At 38.0% G+C, this 22,511-nt stretch overlaps 2 protein-coding genes across 6 annotated transcripts in view; one reads left to right on the forward strand and one right to left on the reverse strand.

Moving 5' to 3' along the window:
* Positions 1–100: 100 nt before the first annotated feature.
* On the reverse strand, positions 101–11,791 carry LOC110377763 (ribonuclease Z, mitochondrial). 3 transcript variants are annotated; one of them, XM_064040123.1, is made up of 16 exons: positions 11,682–11,791; positions 11,315–11,483; positions 10,620–10,806; positions 10,139–10,260; positions 9,597–9,829; positions 9,016–9,101; positions 6,848–7,013; positions 6,262–6,397; positions 5,652–5,892; positions 4,946–5,109; positions 4,361–4,576; positions 3,883–4,025; positions 3,301–3,485; positions 2,090–2,276; positions 1,567–1,799; positions 101–1,139 (listed from the first exon to the last, which is right to left on the reverse strand). In XM_064040123.1, exons 2-16 carry the CDS (start codon positions 11,476–11,478, stop codon positions 624–626), a joined length of 2,979 nt encoding a protein of 992 aa, XP_063896193.1. In that variant the 5' UTR covers positions 11,479–11,483; positions 11,682–11,791; the 3' UTR covers positions 101–623. The 3 variants fall into 3 exon arrangements, with proteins under 3 accessions (XP_063896193.1, XP_063896189.1, XP_063896183.1); XM_064040119.1 differs by having other exon boundaries at positions 11,582–11,783; XM_064040113.1 differs by having other exon boundaries at positions 11,315–11,783.
* Positions 11,792–12,041: 250 nt separating this feature from the next.
* The window catches only part of LOC135118342 (uncharacterized), a 42,090-nt gene continuing 31,620 nt past the window's right edge, over positions 12,042–22,511 (forward strand). For all 3 annotated transcript variants that reach the window (XM_064040097.1, XM_064040104.1, XM_064040099.1), the window contains exons 1-2: positions 12,042–12,444; positions 13,792–13,931. In XM_064040097.1, the coding sequence (XP_063896167.1) occupies positions 12,345–12,444; positions 13,792–13,931 (240 nt within the window). In that variant the 5' untranslated portion in view covers positions 12,042–12,344. The remainder of the gene's footprint in view (positions 12,445–13,791; positions 13,932–22,511) is intronic.

A 22,511-nucleotide genomic window follows, 5' to 3' on the forward strand; every position in this document is an offset into this window, starting at 1 on the left:
CATAGCTTGCATTTGCCACGAACTCAAAACTAAATATAAATAACAGTAAATAAATACATAATATTCTACAGGAATGGGAATAGATACAATGAAACAAAGATTACATGAAATTATTTATTAATATAACAACATACAGACCAACTAGATGTACTGTGTATACAAAACTAATGCATTCTATGCAAACTTATTACAATCTATGTTTTTCAATAACTTACTTTAACACTCAATGACAAAAACTTTTTGGAGCAATTTTTTTTTAAGGCAATTTATTTTCAACATTTATGGTAATCGCATTTTGTGAAGACGATAGAGTTAAGCAAGTTTAAACCTTATTTTAAGGGCTTAAAGTCACAAATAAAATTACGTGTAATCTTAAAATGCAATTACTATACTTTGAATTTGAGGGCGTGACCAATTACCACGATCACCGAAATTCATTCGGAAAATCTTTTCGAATGTTATTTTAAACGTAAGAATCAGTAAAATTTAGAACATTATTCCCCAATATTTTATATGCAAAGCTCCAAAAATATAATAGTATTTACCTGCAACTTTGGCAGGATTGGACACGCCATCAAATTAAAAGTTAATAGAATATACCTACCTAAGTCATTTCTGATAGTCTAGCTGACATTATTTTCAGATGAATTAGATTCTACATTATCGGGTTCCGTACCAGGATTGCTATCATTTTCTGATGTACAATCAGTGCTCAATTTACGCGACTGTACCGAAGAAACACTACTAATTTTATCTTTTCTAGTACCAATACCTGGCAGGCTACTTTCCGAATCGCTGTTATTTTTGTTGCCATGGTTACGAGTGCTTTTAGGCGGGCCAACGTCAACAATGTCCGCGTTGCCACGGTTACGGGTGCTTTTAGGCGGGTCATTGTCAACAATATCCGCGTTGCCATGGTTACGTGACCGTTTTGGCGCGTCATCGTCGGAGGCGTCGCTATGGTTACGGGAGCGTTTAGGCGTGTGAGTACCGGGGGGCAGGCTGGGTGTTGAGGAGCGGCGGGAGCGGACTCGTTGCCGCTGGGACGCCTTGAGCTCCATCTCCACGCAGTGCTCGGCGAACATCAGCTGTAGGGGGGCGTACATGTGCGGCAGCAGTTCTAGGTCGCTCATTGTGATCTGCGGACAAATGGTAAATGTGTTACAGAAAATTATAGCTTGTTGCTAAGTCAAAGCCGCGTGGATCATAAGGTTGAGCAACGCTTGACGCGGTGCTAACGAGTTCTTCAGTGTTTCGGAAGGCACGATAAACTGGTGGGTCCCGACTGTCATTTGAATATCTGTCGTTACGAGAAGGCACAAAACCAGAAAGTCTGAAAACCACTTTTACCAACTGGTATCAGGTTGTCCAGGTAACTGGATTGAGGAACTCAGATAGGCAGTCGCTCCATGTAAAACACTGGTTCTCAGCTGCATCCGGTATGTATGACTGGAAGCCAACCCCAACATAGTTGGGTAAATGCTCGGGAAATGAAGACATTTTTTTTAATAGATTGTCAACTTTATCTCTAAAGCATACGGTTCAATGTTAAATGGGAATACAAACCTGCATATTATCAAAAGCGATGCCGACACTGTTATTATCGTTCAGTATATGCGCGTTCAAGCGCGGCAGCCTTGCGTATCTCTGGCTGAAGTGCGTCAGTACTGTGTAGCGGGCGTTCATCTGTCGGCCTATGTCTATGGCCTGGGTGGTGGTGGAGTGCATCTTGATGCGAGCCTCGTCGGCTAACTCGTCCTCCATTGTGGCTTCGTGGATTAGGAGGGTTGAGTCCGTTCCTGGAAAATTAAAAAAAAGAGAACATTCTTAGGGATAATAGTGTAAACATAGTTTACTAAACCGTTTACTGGGCGTGGGAAAATTAGAGAAGAAAAAATAACGAAAATATGTGGGACTTCATTTGCAACTTTTCATTATTTAGTTGCGAAGGCTAACGATAAAATTATAACAATGGAAGTTACTAAAGAGGAAGATTACTATTCCAGTAAAATGGTACTCTTAAGTTAGATAGTATTTATCACAGATCTATAAAAGCAAATACCTAAGAACATACTAACATCACACTTACCGATCTTAACCAGCTCTTCACAAGGCAGCGTGTCCCCGGAATAAGTGACCTTATATCGCTCGTCCACATTGATGGCAACTCCGAACGCGTTGGGACAGTGTGCTACGAAACACGTCTTAATGGATTCCACGCCCATTGATGATAGGGCTGCTGCCGTTAAATCCAATTTCTCTGGATGCTCATGGTGCTGGTGGAAGAAAGAGATGATTGGTTAGTTTCTTCGAAAGTGTCATGGCTTCGCGAATATAATAAATAATGCAGTCGCAACTGTAGACAGTTGTTTTTTGTTTTTTTTTTTCTTAATTTTGTTTTACTTTTTTTTTTGTTGTTAATTTGTTTCTTGGCCTCTCTTGGCAAATGTAATATTGTATGTATTGTAGTATGTATGTATTTAAGTATGTATGTATACTGTATATTTATTATTATTCATATATTGTAAATATATGTTTTTGTGTTCTTTGTTGACAATATTTTTAACAAAAACTTTGCACCTACCACAGCTTTTTCTCCACCACCCAAAGGTAGACTGGCAGAAAACGCCTATGGCGTTAAGTCCGCCGTGTACGAAATGTGCAGAAGCATTAAATAAATATATAAATAAATAATGTCGGGACACTTTTTCACACACGGTTGGTTAACTTGTGTTATGGGTGGTAACACAACTGACAAACTACATATAGCTACACATATACATATTTATAAATACATATTATAACACCCAGACAACGACCAACAAGCATGCTCATCACACAAATATCGACCGAACCGGGAATCGAACCCGGGACCACAGATTCGGCAGTCCGGCTTGGTGACCATTGCGCCACAGAGGTCGTCGAATATAAGAAATGATAAACACGACAATAAAAATTACAAAATTATGAATGCAATACCCTACATAGTGATGAAAAAGAGAATGAAGAAAAAGAAACAAGACTGGAATTGAAAAAATTACAATGCAATCCGCGACAATTTGTTTAGTTATTAGTTACATAAGTCACATTTGCTAAACAATATTAATACAAGCCTAAGCTTGACACTGGCGCATTAGACGGCAGCACATGGGCCAACACGAAAGCCAATTAAAAGTTACAGCAGGGTCTCGATTCTGCTAATTTTATTTAAGCGGCATACGATTGATATCCAATCACGACTCAATTACGATTGAAGCCTATGTGGCACGTACATAATTGAGAACATTTCTAAAATCTCACCAAATTCTGATTAGGAATGAGCGTATAATCGCTCTTGAGCCTCTCAAACTGGTGATCGTACAGCGTGAGCCACGTAACGATCTGTCCCGGCGCCAGCAGGTACACCGGCGTCGGGGGCGAAGCACCCTCCCCTGGGGCCAGCTCCTGCATAGCTTGGCGACGGGCTTGGAGGACGCCGATTAGACCTTAGGAAAAAAAGACGAATTTAACTTCCAAATGTTATTTTCTTGAATGAATAAAACTGTAACATGGACCTTTAGGACTTTTACCATTAATAAAAAAATAAGTTTATATCATTATGAACTTTCTGTTTAGCAGTGGAATTTGCAGAATTCCCAAAATTACCAGAAAATAATTGCAAAATACCAACTTCTACAAAAAATTGTGTTAGTACACTAAAACATATAAGCAAAAAAAATTCAGAGATGACACAAAACATTTCAAAATGCGTGATTATTTCGTTCATTTCTGTGCAACTTAAAGGGAATCAAAATTTAAGTGATGCTGATTTTGTTGCTGAATTTTGTCTTATAATATGCTTTGAAAGTAACACCGTAAAACCTTATTGAAAACTCGACTTACCAATATGATGGTCAGCATGTAAATGTGAGATGTATATCGCCTTCAGCGTCCTGAGGAACGCGTTGACCTTCTTAGGTCCGTAGAACCGCACCAGCTGACCGAAAGTGCCTTCGCCACAGTCCAACAGCATTGAACGATTTTCACTAAAAAGTACAAGTCTTGTTTATTTATGTGAAGCTTCCTATGCCTAATCTAGTGTAATCTTGTAAACGCGGAATTAAATATAAATTGAAAATACAATAGTCTGAGCTTCAAAAGACAAAAAGTAATAAAAATCTTGTAATATGTCTCCAAAAATTTTAAAATAACAGCCACTTTATCGGGCCAATATTACTGAAACGATTTAAATTAAATTCAGGTAGTCTAGCGGCTAAGAAAAGATAAAGGCTACTTTTTATCCGGATGTGGGAAAAGCTATCTTAGGACACGAATGGAACGCGGTTCTTTCGGTGCATAAAAACACAAAACAAAAACTCACTCAATGTGCAGTACAATGGCACTAGTATTCCTGGTCTTACTCGGTATGCAAGAGCCCGTGCCCAAGAACACGACCTTGGGGTACTCCTTAGTGTCACATCGAGCGTAACGCATGCTGTCCACGAGCCGACGGAACTGCTCCAAGCTGCCCACGAAGCCGTCGACGTCCATGGTCTCTTGGATGTAGTCTTGTATGTGGAGCTTTGGTTCTGCTGTCCTGGGGGGTAAAATGGAGGGTAGTTGTATGAGTGAGGGAGTAGAAAGCTTTCGTTTAAACTTAATATATATATTTTTTATGTAGTCATTTTTTCTTCTAGTTTTCTTTTTGAAATGTTTTTATCTGGAATGTGTTTGCATCGTAGTTTTATCTCATTTTTACAAAATTATAGTGAGATTTTTTAAACAAATGTTGTTTAATATTTGAACAGAGCTATTACTCTGAATATGAAAATCAGAATCCTTATGTCTTTGCCTTTATAAATATAATTAAGTTATTACATCTTAACAAAGTGAGATACAACAAACAAGGCAAAATGGCTGCAAGGACCTGGACAGTTTAAAAACAATCAAAATATATACAACTAACCTGTCCAGCTGTTTCTTGGGCCTCAAATGATACATAGTGAGGGTCCGTCCCGCCAACATTTCGACCTTAGACACGGCATCACAGTCATCCATCGCAGGTTGATGTCCATCCCCCTTAGCTGATCCCTCCAAGTTAATAATATTCTGGAACTGCGCGAGCGCTATCTACAAATGATTGTTTATGTCAATCCTTCACCGCATGCAAGCTAAGCTACGTATAAGTTGCAGGACATAAAGTATGGAGTGTTAGAGGTTTCAAAGATGTAGTAAGGGTCTATAAGGTTTTTGGTCTAAGGTTCTTGGCTTGCGACAGTTCAGCATGCAATCATCTATGTCATCCAATAAATATTTTAAATTATAATCCTTAGATGCTTTGAGACCAACAAATAAATGATATAATTAAATAATTCATATTGCTTCAAAGTGTTCATTTGCTAGTGTATCCAAGTCTTACATGCATTCCTCTTCATAAGCCCAATGTTTTCTATACACCGCATTTTTTTTTCTAGGGTTAAGATTAAATGATAAATTGGAATGGTATAGATTTTACTAACAAGAGACACCATTGTCAGACATTCGTTAAATTGGTTACTGGCTGACTGATGACTCGTTGATTTTCTCATGAACAAAACTCCACAGTTAAACAACAGATGAACAACAAAAGCATTAGCAATAGCCCAAAGCACACACACACACACAAAACCTACCTTATTCTTAAGCTCCTCCAATCCTTTCAATCGAACAGGACTGTTCGTCTTAGGCACGGGCGGGTGAGAGTTCCAAACCGCCGGTACACTAACATCCCGCAGTAGGGGAAATATGTCAGGGTCGAGGAGGTGCAGCTTGTGTTGGGTGCGGTGAACAGCTTCCGAGCCGAGGCAGGAGTTCTGAGAGTTGAGGACTAGGTGACGGGTGCAGGGGCCGAAGAGAGCCATGAAGGCCCGGTACCTGGTAAATAGAGATTTATGTAAAGTTTTATATAAAAACAGCAGTAAATCTAATTGACAAAATAACTTACTGACTAAATAACCCGCGCATGCTCAGTAGTTTTGTTCATACCATCTTCGGAGTGGCAATGTTGTAAGGTGACAACTCTATATAGCGTATTATGGGTGACATATGATGGATTATAAATGTATCGGCTGACCTTTTGGTTTTAAAAGTATTTTTGCTAAGATCAGACTTTATGTGATTAGACGAGAGCTCTTATATATTTTTTTAAAGATTTACATAATTAAACAAGTCAGTTTTTTAGAGCACATAAATTATACCCAGCAATTTAGCACCAAGTAATTAAATAGACCATGTTCAACTCACGCAGGATTATGGAAGACATGAGGCGGTGTGAAGTGCACTATGAGTGTAGGAATGTTCTCAGGAGGATTAATGCCGTTGTCGAAGTGAGCTGAAAACTCCGCCTCCTTCAGGTACGCTAGCTCCGGCACGTCTATTACTGCACAAATGGAAGAAAAATATTTATTGATAGCAGAATCATAAGGTCGAATGTCACATTTAATCACTGGCTGTTCCTCGCGGTTGCACCCGCGTCCCGGGAAAACCTTTTCGAAACAGTGTAAAAGTAGCCTATGTAAGCCCCTTTCTCAGGCTAACTATCATGTAAAACTATTCTTCAGGGCGGTTCAATATTATTGAGGTGAAAGCCCGACAGACAGATAGTTAATTATTTTCTCATTTATACATATTGTAAATAGAAACCCAAAATGACTGAATCTGGTTGTTCCCTGATCTTAATAATGAGCTATAAGAGGAGAGGGAGAGAGAACTATAACTTTGCTCCAAAAGACTGAATAACAATAACTAGCTCATAATATTACCTTAAAAAAAAACTAATAATACGACAGGTCGAAAAACTACGAAGATAAAGTAGTAATTATTTCCTTACCAATAAACACGGGGCCAGATTCATCAGGAGTCTTCACATCTCTGGACAGCACGAGTGACCCATCGGGCAGCACCACATCCTGGCCATTCTTTAGCTGTCCCAGCATCGGACCTGGCTTCACGCCTTTTTCCACACACTTCGCCAGGTCTAGGGTCCCTAGTCGTTTCTGTGGACAAGTTTAGTCTTGAAGCATATGTAAAAAGAACTGGAATTCGTCAGCGGTTTCAGTCGCGATCCGAGAGATCTACTTTCTTTTCCCGCGTGGAAAAAAATCTATGTTCGTCGCCTGGTCCCAAGCTACCTTACGTATCTCCCAACCAAAGAGAAGATTATAAGATAGTAAAAACGAGACGTCTTTCTTTTTGATAATGTAGATTAAAAGTTATGATTTCTAGCTTATGGCAGTTACACTATGAAAACTGGTGCTTCAGAGATAAACGACGGTACACACGAAACTTTCGGAAGTGGAAAATTTCTATGGCCGGTTATACGCATCGCATGCATCTCGACCTGATCCCGGAAATGAGGATTCTAGAGCCACATTAACACGCCATTTCACCGAAGACCTGCCAGAAGTCAGCAGTGGCGAAATCGAGATCGCTCTGAGACAGCTCAAAAATGGAAAAGCCCCTGGCGAGGATGGCATTACAACAGAGCTTTTAAAAGCAGGAGGAAAGCCCGTACTGGGGGAGCTGGAAGCTTTTTAATGCCGTCCTGTTTGAAGGGAGAACTCCAGAGGCGTGGAGTAGGAGTGTTGTCGTCCTGTTCTTCAAAAAGGGAGACAAAACCCAGCTGAAGAACTATAGACCCATTTCCCTCCTAAGCCACGTCTATAAGCTGTTCTCAAGAGTGATCACGAACCGACTTGCGCGGAGACTCGACGAATTCCAACCACCGGAGCAGGCTGGGTTTCGGAGCGGATACGGCACCATAGACCACATCCACACAGTGCGGCAGATTATACAGAAGACCGAAGAGTATAATCAGCCCCTGTGTCTAGCATTTGTGGACTATGAGAAGGCCTTTGACTCGGTTGAAATCTGGTCTGTTCTGGAGTCCCTGCAGCGTTGTCAAGTAGATTGGCGATACATCCAAGTGATGAGATGTCTCTACGAAGCCGCTACAATGTCCGTCCAAGTACAGAATCAGCAAACAAGGCCCATACCGTTGCAACGAGGAGTGAGACAAGGGGATGTTATTTCCCCGAAACTGTTCACTAATGCAATGGAGGATATGTTCAAGACGCTGAACTGGAAAGGACGAGGCATCAACATCAATGGCGAACACATCTCTCACTTGCGATTTGCTGACGATATCGTCATCATGGCGGAAACGCTGCAGGACCTACAACAAATGCTGAACGACCTGGCTGAATCTTCTCTACGCATCGGCCTACGGATGAACTTGGACAAAACCAAGGTCATGTTCAATGAACATGTTCTACCGGAACCGATTGCGATACACGGCGCCGTTCTCGAAGTTGTTCGGAAATATGTATACCTCGGGCAGACATTGCAGTTAGGTAGAAACAACTTTGAGGACGAGGTGAATAGGAGAATTCAGTTGGGTTGGGCTGCATTTGGGAAGCTGCGTCGAGTCCTAACATCGTCGATCCCACAGTGCCTAAAGACAAAAGTCTTCAATCAGTGCGTCCTACCTGTCATGACTTACGGAGCCGAAACGTGGACGCTGACGGTACGGCTGGTCCACAAGTTTAAAGTCGCTCAGCGGGCTATGGAAAGGGCTATGCTCGGCATTTCTCTGAGGGATCGCATCAGAAATGAGGTAATCCGTCAGAGAACCAAGGTCATCGACATAGCCCACCGAATCAGCAAGCTGAAGTGGCAGTGGGCTGGCCATATTAGCCGAAGAACCGATAACCGTTGGGGTAAACGAGTTCTAGAGTGGAGACCGCGCCTCGGCAAACGTAGTGTAGGACGTCCTCAGGCACGGTGGAGTGATGACTTGCGCAAGACGGCTGGCAGGAGCTGGATGCGCGAAGCCGAAAATCGATCTCAGTGGCGTGCACTTGGAGAGGCCTATGTCCAGCAGTGGACTGCGATAGGCTGATGATGATGATGATGATGACATACGAAACATGGCTCGTAAATGAATGTCTGAAAGTACATATACCATATAGATTAGAATTTAGAAGACAAACAGCTTACCTTTAATGTACAGATGTATGCCACAGAACAATGGGTTTTCTTCTGCAGCTCATGTAGAACCTTTTCAGTCTTTTTCTTCAATGGATCTGAAAAATATGAACATAAACATTGTAGGCAAGCCTGTGTTATTCTGGTATATTACTGCCAAGTTTCATCAAAATACATCCATACATACAAACTTTCCATCACATTCCAAACATCAATAGGCTAGTTTCCTAAAAAATAATAATTAGTCCGGCTTGTAGATTGTCCAAAATTAAGCGATACGTATTTTTTCTTTCTTAAATTGGATCAGAACTTATTAAGATATAGCGTATTAAAGTTGAGTGTGACGTCACAAATTGCTACAATTTTCAGGAGACTGTGACGTAAAAGGCCCCCACTCCTAATTTTTGAAGCGATGTGTCTTTGTCATTTTATGTTTGATTAAAATAAGAAAAAATACGTATCCGATATTTTTTGATTATCTAAAAAGCGGACTAAATATTATTTCATTATTTCGACCCTGGACACTACCCTATTACCTACATTGTATGCAAATAAATAAATCTATTTTATTCCCAAGTAGGCTTATGAAATACCTTTCTCTACAGCAGACTTTGGTTTATTTTTCTCTTTACTAGCCAGTTCTCTGAGCTGCCTGGCTTTAGCAGAGTGGGTACCAGGTTCTAGGTTCCGCATCTCAGGCCTGTAATAATCTGTGTCGTCATGAATGAACTCCTCGTATTCTTTGTCTACGTTGGGGTCTAATTTTGGTTTCTTTACTGCTTGTTGCTTGAATTCCTTCCCTGTTAGTAGGTTGTCGTGTGGGCCCCTGAAATTATGAAGTTTAGATATAGAACACAAATTATGGATGGATTAAATTATACAAATGCACAGACAGCAGACCACAAAACGTATTTTACAATACTTTATATGAAACTGTATGAAACTTCACACACTTGCATATGGCAAACTGGGAGAATCAAAGGTCTGACAAACACATTTAGATAGTGTAATTTAATTTGAGACACAGAATTCACAGAAGAATTTTAATTTGGATTTAAATTAAGCGTTTTGAAAAAGATAGATATTTTTAAGAGTTGTTATAATGTTTGTGACCAGAAATGCTTGTTACACTTACAATAACACATATTTAACATTCATAACATTGTCTTCAAAGTCTTCACTGGGGCTACACTTAGCCATAGTTACTTGCATGTCCTTCATTATAACAAACCGCCTTGTTGCAGCGTACAATTCATCCTAAAACAATTAAAAAGATTATTTGTTATATTTTTTCTATACTCAAATTGCTATACATGGGTAAGACTATCTGGTTTTAATAAAAAACAACAGATCAATTGTGCGGTTGCCTTGCTTGCAAAGTTATCTACCATTACCTATAACTGTTCAAAAAATCACATATCCAGTTTTCAATACTTATTAGTATATTGGTAACAGAAATAAATAATCTGTAAAAGTTTCAACTGCACTGGTTACAAAGGGGCAGATGGAGAGCGAATTGTTAGTTATAAGATCCTGCTTTACCCTTTGGAAACAAAAGCCTCAAAATTACATCATTTTCAAACTAAATAATGCTTGTATGACGTAAGAGAACGTACCAAGCCCTCAGGTCCATGCAATGTAATATTGGGAACACCAACGTCCTGTAGTGTGAGTGAGAGTCCCGGTAAGCCTCCGATGTTCTGCCATGTCTTGGTTGTGATGAATATGTGGTCAAGTCTGGACAGTTTTACTTTGTGCTCGTGGGCTAACCTCTGTGTGCACTCACCGCAGTTGAAAAGATATCTGTGAAATAATGAACGCATGAGAAAATATTTGATAAGTATTTGACTATTGCATCTACGTATTTATGCATTAATTAAAAAAGTTTATACATAATTATGATTATTAGTTTTAAGTTTCTTTTTTTATATAAATATAGGTTTAGTTTATCTTAAAATATAATGTACAGATTTTATTGAAAAATTTTGTTAGCTAGTCTTCCTAAATTCACATAATTAGATCAAGAATTAAAAGTTGAACATTCAAATGCAAAGAAATTCATAGTTGTGAAATAATGGAGATGAAACAATTATTTATGTTGTGAAATTATTTACTTGTGCTCTGTTATAAAAGAAAGCAGAAAATGTATTGCTAGATCATTTATAAAGTAAAAAAGTTTATTACCAACTTTATTTATGTTATTCCAACCTATAATACTATTAAGAAATGTATTAAAATAATAACAGCTGCATAAAGTAATTTAAAACACCACAATGTAGTTCAATAACAAAATCTCTAAACAGCAACTTACCGTTTCTGATCTGTGAAGAGATACAGTGTGTTGGGTGCACCTCTAGCACCTGATCCCAGTACCTGGAGGTATACTGTGCTAGGACCATACTTCTCACTCTTCCTCGATATCTGTTGCCTCTGACGTTGCGCCTCAGCGATTCGTCCTGAATTCGCTTTCGGCATGTCGGCTAGAAATTCCAATAGCTTCTTAGTACTATCAGACGAGTGAGAGCGTATGCTACATTTGCTAACTACACGGTAACTAAACAATACACTTATACCGTACATGTGTTTTGAGGTTATTGTTATTTGAAGAGAAAGTTTACGAGCATTCGTCCCAGATTTTAATTGGAATTACTATTTTTGGCATAATTCATATTATTTACTTATTGGTTTTCATGACAGATTTTCAGATTTGGAACATATTTGAGTTTTCCTCCGCGACATTCGGGCATTTTCCGAACTTTTCGCATTTGACAGTGACAGACATTCGCGGCTGACATTCGCGATAGGTTGACTGACAAGTAGAAAATGTAAAGTTATATCAGACTAATTCAGAAAAGGAACTGCTTTTATTTATACATTATCAAATTAAAGTACACATATTTACACATATTAAGTTCATTATTCCAATTTTATATATAAGAAACCAAACCTTTTCGATGTCAGGGTTGCAATCTAATCTAAAAGTTCCTAAAAAAAGTTCCCACGTTGCGAGGCTTTTTGACAATACAATGGTAGTAGTAGAAAATGAAACAAATACAATCATTACTGATTTAGAAAAATGGCGTTCTATACAGCTGCGGGTTGCGCAATTTTTATGTAAATGTGCACGAAATTTATTAGAATAATTAAGTTTTAAGTGCAACAAATACTTCAGACTGTGGGCATGATCTTTTTATGTAATTTAAATAGTAAAAATCGTATAGTGTAATTATATTTTTAGTTCAGTGCAAACCTGTCATGGACCGTGTATTTTTTGTGTTGTGATGTATGAAAACGATAAATAATGAAACGGAAAATAATGCGGCTGTGCAAATAATGTGACAATGATGGGTATGATATGGGTGGTGTTATTGGTGGCCTTGACCGGCTCACACTTGGGACACTGTTCGCCTCTCCGATCAACGCCGCAAACCTACCCTCATGGTGAGTCATTTTGTCGAAAAATGCATGTTTTACATTAATTAAACGAGTATTCATCTCTCTGCACATCCCTTTCGAGTGCAAGTGAAAGGAAAACCTGTAATAATTAATTTTTTTGTCACTGACATTGTCTTCACAAATGCTAACATCTGTTCAAATTAGAAATTGGTATCAATTCATGTTTAGGAAGAGGCCATACAGATTTCCGTTACAAATTAAAGCTAATTACTGTGAGAATACCCTCAAATATTTATTAATTTGAATTTAAATCATACAGACTTTATAATTTGCTGACACTTTGTTTGAATGCTTGTCCTTGTTATAAAACATGTATGCATATATATATATATATATATGCTTATATACGCATCTATACGAAATGTCAATGCATTGAGCAATCTGTGCTTCCTTTATCAGCAGTATGTATCCTCTAGCAGTGCTCAATATTGACTCAACAATGATACAATGGCACATAATGATAATAACATCTAAACAATGCCTGCTTACCTTATTAAAAGAAGAAAAATGTATAAAGTAAACAAACACTGCATTTGTTAGCGTTTGTTATCTAAACACTGTTATCACCACTCTTATTTATGTTTGGGCATTATAATTGTGTTATTATCACATTATGATAAGGAATCACCTGCCGATTACTACAGGAATAAGTTATTACTATTTCCTATTAAACATTACAGAGCATTATTTTTTACCATTTTATGTTTTTTTATAAACATATGTGTTCCATCCCTTTATAAATAAAAATATAATAAACAACAACAAATTATTTGTCTGAATTTTATAACACACAAATATTTTTATAAGATTCTAACAAGAATTTAAAAATTGATTTTGGACTTTAAATAATTGGGGTGATAATGCTCTTAGGAAAACTATTTAGAATTTGTGTAGATTGCTCCCTAGGGAAAAGCTGAGCTTTAAAATATTTGTGCTGATAATAATACAAGTAAAGACAACAATAGTTATTGTTGAAAAATTATGTAGTAACTTGAAACTCAAGTGAAAGGTCTCTAAGATATCAACTTTCTATTCTAATACAATTATAAAACAATAGAAAAAATACACCTAAAGATTTGTTAATCACACTTAATTTGTCTCATTTTGTGTAAAAAGAAATATTGAATGAAGGATGAAGGATTATTTTTCAATCCTAGCCACATCCCAACTGACAGACCCATACTAACAAATGTTAAGATTTTTTCTAATACAAGTATAGCTAGTCTAACCCAAAATGACACATCCATCTACCTTATGGATGGGCACAGCTTTTAAGCAAGCTATATCAACAACTCTTAATACCACAAATGTCTTAAACACAGTATTTTATAGATGCAAGAACTCAGTCCCAGTTGGAAGGCTGGGGCTCCCAGGGTGGCCTGTACGCGGCGGTGCCTGCGCTGGCGCTTCTCATCACCGCCATCGTCCTGCTCCTCGGTTGCACCTGGTGCTACCGGCATAAAGACTGCAAGGTATGTGCTCCGGCTCATTTGAGATAAGATGACAATGCTGAGTTCGCATAAAGTATGCACGTTGTTTGGCTTGATGTTGGTAAAGTCAGAAGTAATAGTCTTGTTTTTCCCCCAGTAAATAAAATATGTAATTACTTAAGTACTGCAGAATTTTGATGTATTGTAATTGATATTGTTCTTATTGTGTCACTGTTTTAATATTGGAATTCTTTGTCACCTCAATGTAGTGTGATACAAATCATGTTGTAGGTAGGTGTAATTCAATCTAGTGTGATAAAAAATCATATCTTTAGGTAACTCTAGCTTAGATTACACGACTAGATTAGTCTATGTCTACAGTCTAATGGAAAGTTATTAACTATACCGGTACAAAATATAATAATAGTCATTTCCCACATAAATAATTTCTCAACATTATATTACAATCGCTAACTTTCTCTTGCATTTTACTATTCTTTTAATTTAGAAAACCTATTTCGCGCTTAATGTTCTCAGCTTGAATAAACTTGATTCTAGACAAGATTAGAGCTTGATAAAAATGTTAATCTGGTTTTTTATAAGAAGTACTATATCTTCAAGGCTTGCTTTAGATAAAGGAACTAGCCGTGCGCCAACTTGCGTAGGTCTTCCCTTACAAAAGTAACCTGACTCATGACTAAAGCTAGTAGGTATCTGGTTACTCAGAAATCTTATTTCCGCGAACAAAAGGGCTAATTATCGTAGTACTAACTTTGTAAACTTGTATACAAAGCAACTCATTGCAATGTTACTCATAACAACACCCACGGGAAGAAACAATGTGGACAAATATTTTTAGCTAATGAGTGGTGATTCGTGGAATTTAGTCACACATCTTTCTAAAGAGTTCAAGGTGGATACAAAAATATATGTATCATAATTTCTTCGCGGTTTCGCCTGCTACCAGTCATCAAGTCGTCTTTATTCCAATTTCAATAGCTATAGGATGGCTGCTTCCTAATTTCCAATTTATCTCACCAAGTTCATTTGTTTTTGTAGTTTCCTAGATTAGATGATTTAGTATGTCTAGTGACAAAAGCCACGACGTTTCCTCATCGATTCTTATGTAAAAGGGGACGGAATGCATCACCTGCCACTTCCCATACATGCAACAAGAGTCACCAAGGGTCACCATTGTATGGAGGTGAAGGGTTAATAACTTGTGACAGTTTACACGACGTTGTAGCATTTTAATCCACTGGCGGGACTGCTTTTGCTTTCTTGTCGCTTTGTAGATGGAAATTGTGAGTAGTGGAAAAACAATATATCCGCCCCTGATTAATTGATAGAAGAATTTTCATTCAGCTACTTGTCATTTCAAATATCGCAGAAAAACTTACCAGTCCGACTTTCCTACGTCGGCATTTACAACCAATTATTTTGTCACATAAATTCAAAAGACGGAAGTTTGTATTCATACTCTTTTCTATAAACCTTTATTGACTATGACCCAATAAAGCCAATTCCAGACTCAGATAGTGTTCAACCGTACCAAAAGTAGGTCAGTGAACTTTATCAGTTTGTATACAAAAACATTGTTTTTAGCTCACCAGACTGTTTAGAAGTGTACCTAATATGTTAATATTAGAGGGCATTAACATAATTTGTAAGTTTATAGTTTACAAATGGTTCACATATTTTTTTATCTGTTCTTAATCTTGAACATTTCCTCTTAATTACTGTTTTTTATAAAGAAATGCAAAATTATAATAAATATTATGACTAGAAATCTCGTGAGATCGGAAAGAGGAAAATATGTAGCATATAAATCAAACCCATTCTATTTTTATTTATCACTAAGAATATAATTAAACTCTATAATGATCACGAACAATCGATATGTTTACATAAACTGATGAATAAACTGCGTCTCTCGATCACAAATAATTGATCCTTGTCACATCATAATCTGTTTTCCATGTGTCTAATAAAAGTTGCAGTTGTGCGTCTAATCAGTAGCCGGCGGGGTCAACGCACTCGGCACGCCCTCGAGCACAATGCGTGCACATTACAATAGTGCAGATCTCGTGCGCCCTTAGAAATAACATCCATACCAATAAAAATACGCGGAACCTCGAAAAAAAAACCTTACAAGATTGGAAAATTCCCTACATAATAATCGGTTAAATACAGCAACGTGCAGCATGCCAAATATCAAGGTTGTAAATCTGGTGCAAAGAAAGTAAGGAAACCAGGTCTTCTAAATGATTGTCTGCTTCTATTCCACATGCGAATTACTCTTGTACCGTATTCTCTCCAAATTAAACTTCTGGCCTGTCCCTCATTATGCCGTTGTGGCCTGAATAGGGGTGTTCTGTCGCGAGAGATTTGATAAAATATCCGCAAACATTTCGAGAAAAGCGGGGTATAGTGTGACGAACAAAGATTTTGTTGAGAGCCCCTTCAGAGTAATGGGAGACGATAACTGTTTATTTTTCGCGTGGGTCGTCTGTGACGTCATTGTTACGCTATTCTCGGCCTTCTAACTGTCCCTTTTATGACGTAATTTACTTGTGTTACTGTACGCCGTTTAGGCAAAATTATTCGCACATTGCTATAAGTTCATAGCTGTCGCATTTTATTATCGTCTGCATGAGGATGAGGTAAGCTGCGGACATTTTAGTACATTTTTTATTTTTATTTATAATTCTCTCAATAGAGAATGACGTAATCTGTTTGAAAAGGAAACCGCAAAACGAATGTGGGTAAATAGTGAAGTGGAAATGTATGTTACTAGTTATGCATATGTCAACAAACCGCACACACAGGCTTTAAATGTTACAAGAGTATTAAATAATGTAAGCCTTTCATGAAAGGAATACTTTAGTTATGCAGTTGGAGATTCAACGAGCTGCTTTTGAAAATCTAGACTTTTGAAATATTTAGTTTATTTAGTTCTGTACTTAAACTAAAGGCATTTTCCACCTCAATTAACCCTTTCTGTTACACAAAACACACTAATTGAAAGCGATATCAATCAGTCCTTTATTTGCACACACAATCACAGCCACAATACTAATTGAACTACTGTTTCTTAACAAACTCGCAGAGCTGGCGCTTTGTATGCAACCCACATGTATGCGTGTCCCTACTGGTTCAAAGCTGAAACAATTTCTAAGAACCTATTGAAGCAAAATTACGTAAAGTTGACATTATTACAGAGTCATTGTGAGGGGGTCTTTTCTGCTAGCATTTTGGTTTGTTCTAGTCTTGTATTTATTGCCCCGTGTAGGTGTTACCAAAAAATACTGAGTATCCTGGTCCAAAGATAAATAGTTAATCATCGTTAAGCCTTTTTGTGACCGGGGAAAGCCTACGCCTATCGAGATGGCAGCCAAACAGTAACAGTAGACGCACCGGGTCTACCCGACACTCGGCCGTTGTTTGGCACCAATATCGTTCTATTCCACGCGATGATGCGTCTGCACACAAGTCTACACCAACAAGCATACGGTTATTAGTCACACTGTTTATTTCTGGTATTTATTACCCTCGATATTGATCTGCATCTCATATCTTGGATTGTTGCTGGATGAGACTTGACCGTAATGAGTGAGCGTAGCTATTTGTAACATGTTCCGGTCTATATGAGTTTGATAGCTTGATAGCTTGATTCGTACCAGATAAGGTAAAGCACAGTTCCGTATAGATCTTAATACGAACACTTAAGACATGCACACTGAGTAATATCATAATTGTATAGCATACAATGAATTAGCAGATCTATCATCACGAGACCATTAATGGAAATCGATTAGCAATACAACTTAACAATCGTAGTAGGCATGACTGGTTAGTTTCCGATGACTGGGGAGATATTGTCAAGGCGTATCTAAGCCTATAATAAAAAAGTTCTTGACAAATGCTTTGCAATTTTAACCTAGCTGGAAGGCCAAAAAAAAATTATGTGGTTGAGTTTAGTCTAAACAAATGTTGAAAGATTTATACTGCTCTTGTCTGCAGTTTTACCCGCATCTCTGGTGAAGTATTACATGTACCCGCATAAAAATAGGCCTGTCATTGTGTGTGTACAAAACATTTTTGGACTTCCTTTATACATTCCTTGTTCAAATAGGCAAAATTGATTAGGTACTTTTGCTTTCGTTATTTCTTTCACGACTTATACAGCGAATATTTCTTTTTATTGAAAGCAGACTATTTATTTTGCACATTATGACCTTGTCTACATTGACTTTTCTGTATGTATTAATACCACTTGTTTTAAAATAATCAATAAATATGATATCACCATATTTCTGGAATATACATATAAACTGTACAACCTTATAAAATAGTTCTAACCCCAAACAAATTACCGAGTCAAAGGTTAGTACGTGTTTTGGGGCTTTACGTGCCTCCGGGGACAGTTGAGCTCTAGTATTACCAATTGAGAGTAAATCCCAGGGGCAGCTTTAAAACGCAGTTTTCTCTGTAACACCGGTCTTTTTTAGGGGTCATATTTATCTTGTCTATAGATGAAAAAATATGACAGGGAGAGACAGAGAAAGAGACAGGGTTCCAAAAAAATTATGTCAACAGCACACATTCACATCGATTAGTCTTCACCCTAATGTAGACATAAATTAATTTAGTTGCATATCGAAATGACGCATCCACTAGTCTTTCTTTATCTTTAAAAGCCCTTATTGTCGATATCATAAGATGGCGATCCTAATTGATTTATTATATAGGCCAGTAATTAAACCACAATCGTTGCTTAGTCCTCGAACCAATTTATCAATCTGGATCACCATCCAAGCTGAAAGTGCCCATAGAAGTTTATCACAGCACTTATTGTAATTAAGTGATTATAGTAAGTGTTACAAAGTGGGGCTTGTGTATGGCGCCAGGACAGGCCTCGATAGATTCGATGAACTTTAGACTTTACTTAGACCTGCCTGATCGGGGCCTACCTCTGGCATTTAGTACTTTTCTAAAACGAGCGTCTGTTATTTTTACAAATTGATGTCTAATCGGTTTAATTTGGCGTGAATGTCATGTCTAGTAAAAGGTCGTAAACCGTTTTATGAAAAAAAAAATACAGAAATAAAACCGATATGGTCCCAAAAGCAAAGTAGGTATATACCTACGAAATTGCAAACAAAACTTCTTAACTTTGCATCCTTTTTGTTTCGAACAATCCAATCTATTTAATTGGGACATCGGTCTATCCCAAGGTAGTTATTTATTTCGTGGAAGAATATTATACTTTAAATAAAAACTACAAGCCTCACCACACCATTATAAGCCAATTAGTGAAATGGAATTGGAATCGCTAACGAAAATTTACTGTTTTTCTGTGACCTGCGACTCCTGCCATTGATTGTACTAACTAGATTAATGTTTTAGTACACTTTAATTCATTAGGTTTACGACTCACTGCATATATTCCAATGCGTTTTCTGTAAAGCTATTTGTTTATTTGTAAAATGGAGCACTGAACTTTGAAGGCTCTTGTTCCGAAATCGAATTCTGCAAATAAAGGAATTGGGAAATATCGAAAGTAACCACCGCGTTTCCGGAGATTTAAATCCTATATTCGAAGTCTCCTAACTTAACTGAGATAGAGATAAAGGCTAAATCGTGCCAAAACTCTGCCCAGCTCCATGTGAATTATAGTCGCTGGTTGCCCGAATTCCCTGCGGTTCCATTTCCTGATAAGAAAGCCTGTAACAAGGATACTTCGTTTACACAATGACATATTTACTACGAAGCAATGAAACAATGATTGTGATGAATTTTACTCTTGTCAGAGAATGTTTTATCTTCATGGGCAATCAATGAATTTAGAGCGAATCTATTTGTTCGTATATGGAGCTACGCATTACGATACGAGTGTTATTGGGGGCACTAAGTACAGTCATCGTTGACCTTGTAGGAAGCCTCGATTGCAGCGGCCCAGATTACGCACTGACAGTAGTAAACAGAGTTATTCACACTTATAATTGTCTAAAACATCGTGATTATCGTTATCTGTGAGTCAGCACGCCCACCTGTCCTGACAACGCACTAACGTAAACATGTTGACATGCAATGCTTTTGCATCAGTTTTTTTCCAAGACACAGCTAACATATGATATTTTTAATATTATTTTATACACCTGTGCAATGTAGGTAATGGTTGTAAGGAGAACTGATAAAGACTAGGTTCACTTGCTGTAATTTGTGTCATCCTCGTTTACGACTAAATTAAAAAATATCAAATTGTTAAATCTTTTTTTAGCTTAGCATGTTTTGACGGAGAGAAGAATGTGCAAAGCTGGAGAATCCCATCGCACTAAAGTGTCCCTTGTGGTTATTAAATAAATCTGTTTATGCCATCAAGCTCAAGGAAAAAACAAAAGGGGGCGCCAAAAATACACAGCACATTTCTCACAGTACGCTTAAACAATTCGTCGCGAATTCTTTGCACAGCGGACTTTGAGATACTTCACACAAAAACCCTAGACTACGCGCGAGACATTCACACGAGTGACACGGCGGAACAACAATTTGATATGTTTCATCCATCAACATTTAAAATGAACCGTATGTGTTAAAGATTAAGATTGGAAGTGGATGTAGTGGGTGCAATATAATGCCAGTCATCTGACGATGCAGTGGCGCTTCTACTTGGCAAAGAGCCCGAGGCGGGCACACCCCACAGTCGTGCCCCTCCCACGCTGTCATCGCTTCACACCTCTCCCATCGCTACTCTGATTCACTTATTAAAATATGAAGCGGCTATAAAACCGGCAATGTACTGTCATGGGAGTAGAATGCGATTTAGATCATTTGTGAAGTAATGCGGGTACCTGAGTAACGTTCGTCACGTGCCAGCATCAGTATTGTAACTCCTCACCAGATCTGTCCGAACTGTATTTATGGCAAAGCTAAACGAGACTTGTCTTGCCATTAAAATATCTCTTAGCTGATGCGTAGATTTAGGGTTTGTAGTTGTAAGCTGATGAAACCAAAATGGTCAGAAATGTATCAGAAAATGTACGAGAAAAGATACATATTACGAGGTGGTTGCGTATGGTAAAACAAATTATTTGTGTTATTCTGAATCTGGTTCTTATATTTACAAGATAATTTTAAGCCTCGTTTACAAAGAATACAAACAAATAGATGAATTTTCTGTATCCTGAGAATCATGACCATATTGTTATTCTCAGAACATCTGACATTGCCGAATAAACATGTTTGTTTAAGTTTTACGTCACAGTTTTTACTGCGAATAGTAAAGATCCTTCATTAAAAGGACGTCTATTATGAAACCGAGTTCACACACTACTGACTCAGCTGTTATATGCTCAAAGCTAACACCTTGACAGGTTAATCAAAGTCGAATTAAGGCTCACACGAGTTCGCACCAAACGGCCCGAGTTGAGGCAGGTCTCACAAAATTTGCTTTTCACGATTCTATGTTCCGTAAACAGAACTTTTTGTATGAAATGTAAATGATTTCTTTCTAAAATAAATACGTAAACATAAAACCCAGAACGAGTGATGTAATATTTTGCATTTGTGTGTAAATGTGTTTGAGAACTCATTTGTTAAATCAAGTATTTAAATGGGACTACTAACACCTACATTTTTCCTAACTTGACTTTATGCCGAATAGCATTTGCGAAGTTTCAAGGATTGTTTTTATGTATAAAGCTCGAAGCTATTTTATACAGTTCAAGTATGGAGAAGCACACACACCCCTGCAAAGCCTACATACATACGGTAGGCTCGTACAATTGCCGTATGCTTTTAGCAAAGATGTCAACAGCTCTTTAGCAAGCCTGGGGCCGTATATACGCCGAACGGCAGCGTGCACCATTGTGTAACCCTTTTGAATTATAATCTTGCTCCGATGAAAATAAATCTGCTGCATACGATTTACAAGTTAAATTCGTTTACCCTTGCCTACATTTGCAGTACACGTCATCATCCCAACATAGATCTGTTCCGTAATAAGATTAGTGCATGCGGCTACGGCTTTTGGCCTTTTGTTTGTCCTAGTTCAAAATTCAGAACGCGGATTACATTTCGCGTTCCGTGTTTCCTTTCCCACCGTACTGAAGATATTATAGTAGTTGGTTAACTGGCCTTCCTATACCTAATCTGATGGTTAAGAACAAAGCTAATATCAGCCATATCTCTCACATTCCCAGAATGTCTAGGACAGCAATTTCTGCGTATCAAAGTTCCCATAAATTTCCTGTTAGGCGACCACAGGCCGCTAGGAGCTACCGTGTTGCGGTCGCGAGCCGGATGCGCGGCAGTAACGACATAAAAGCCGAACCTTTCAAAGCCCATCGCTATAATGCAACGTAATGGCCAATTAATTGTGTCAATGTAATACGACCGCTCCGCTCCTTGGTTATCATTGTTTCCGGAATGGCTTGATTTTTTGGGGCTTTATGCTAATGGAACTGACTTGTCTTTTTATAAGTGGTGTTAACTCTTCATTAGTGGAAGCGTTTAACATCAGGATAGTTTTATTTATCGTAACTATTTATTCTTCATTCTTATTTTTCTGTAGAAAGCACATAAGATTCTCTGTTCGTCTTAAAGACCATCCAGACGAGA

This window comes from Helicoverpa armigera, chromosome 2 (assembly GCF_030705265.1).
Source record: "Helicoverpa armigera isolate CAAS_96S chromosome 2, ASM3070526v1, whole genome shotgun sequence".
Classification (NCBI taxonomy): Eukaryota; Metazoa; Arthropoda; class Insecta; order Lepidoptera; family Noctuidae; genus Helicoverpa; species Helicoverpa armigera.

What these genes read in the sequence shown, in the direction of transcription:
- LOC110377763 (XM_064040113.1), bottom strand. Translation starts at nt 11,583, where the DNA reads ATGTACGGTATAAGTGTATTGTTTAGTTACCGTGTAGTTAGCAAATGT. An exon ending in TGGAGGAGCTTAAGAATAAG is followed by an intron (nt 5,110 to 5,651) that starts GTAGGTTTTGTG and finishes AATCATTTGTAG; the next exon opens with ATAGCGCTCGCGCAGTTCCA. An exon ending in TCGCTTTTGATAATATGCAG is followed by an intron (nt 1,140 to 1,566) that starts GTTTGTATTCCC and finishes ATTTGTCCGCAG; the next exon opens with ATCACAATGAGCGACCTAGA.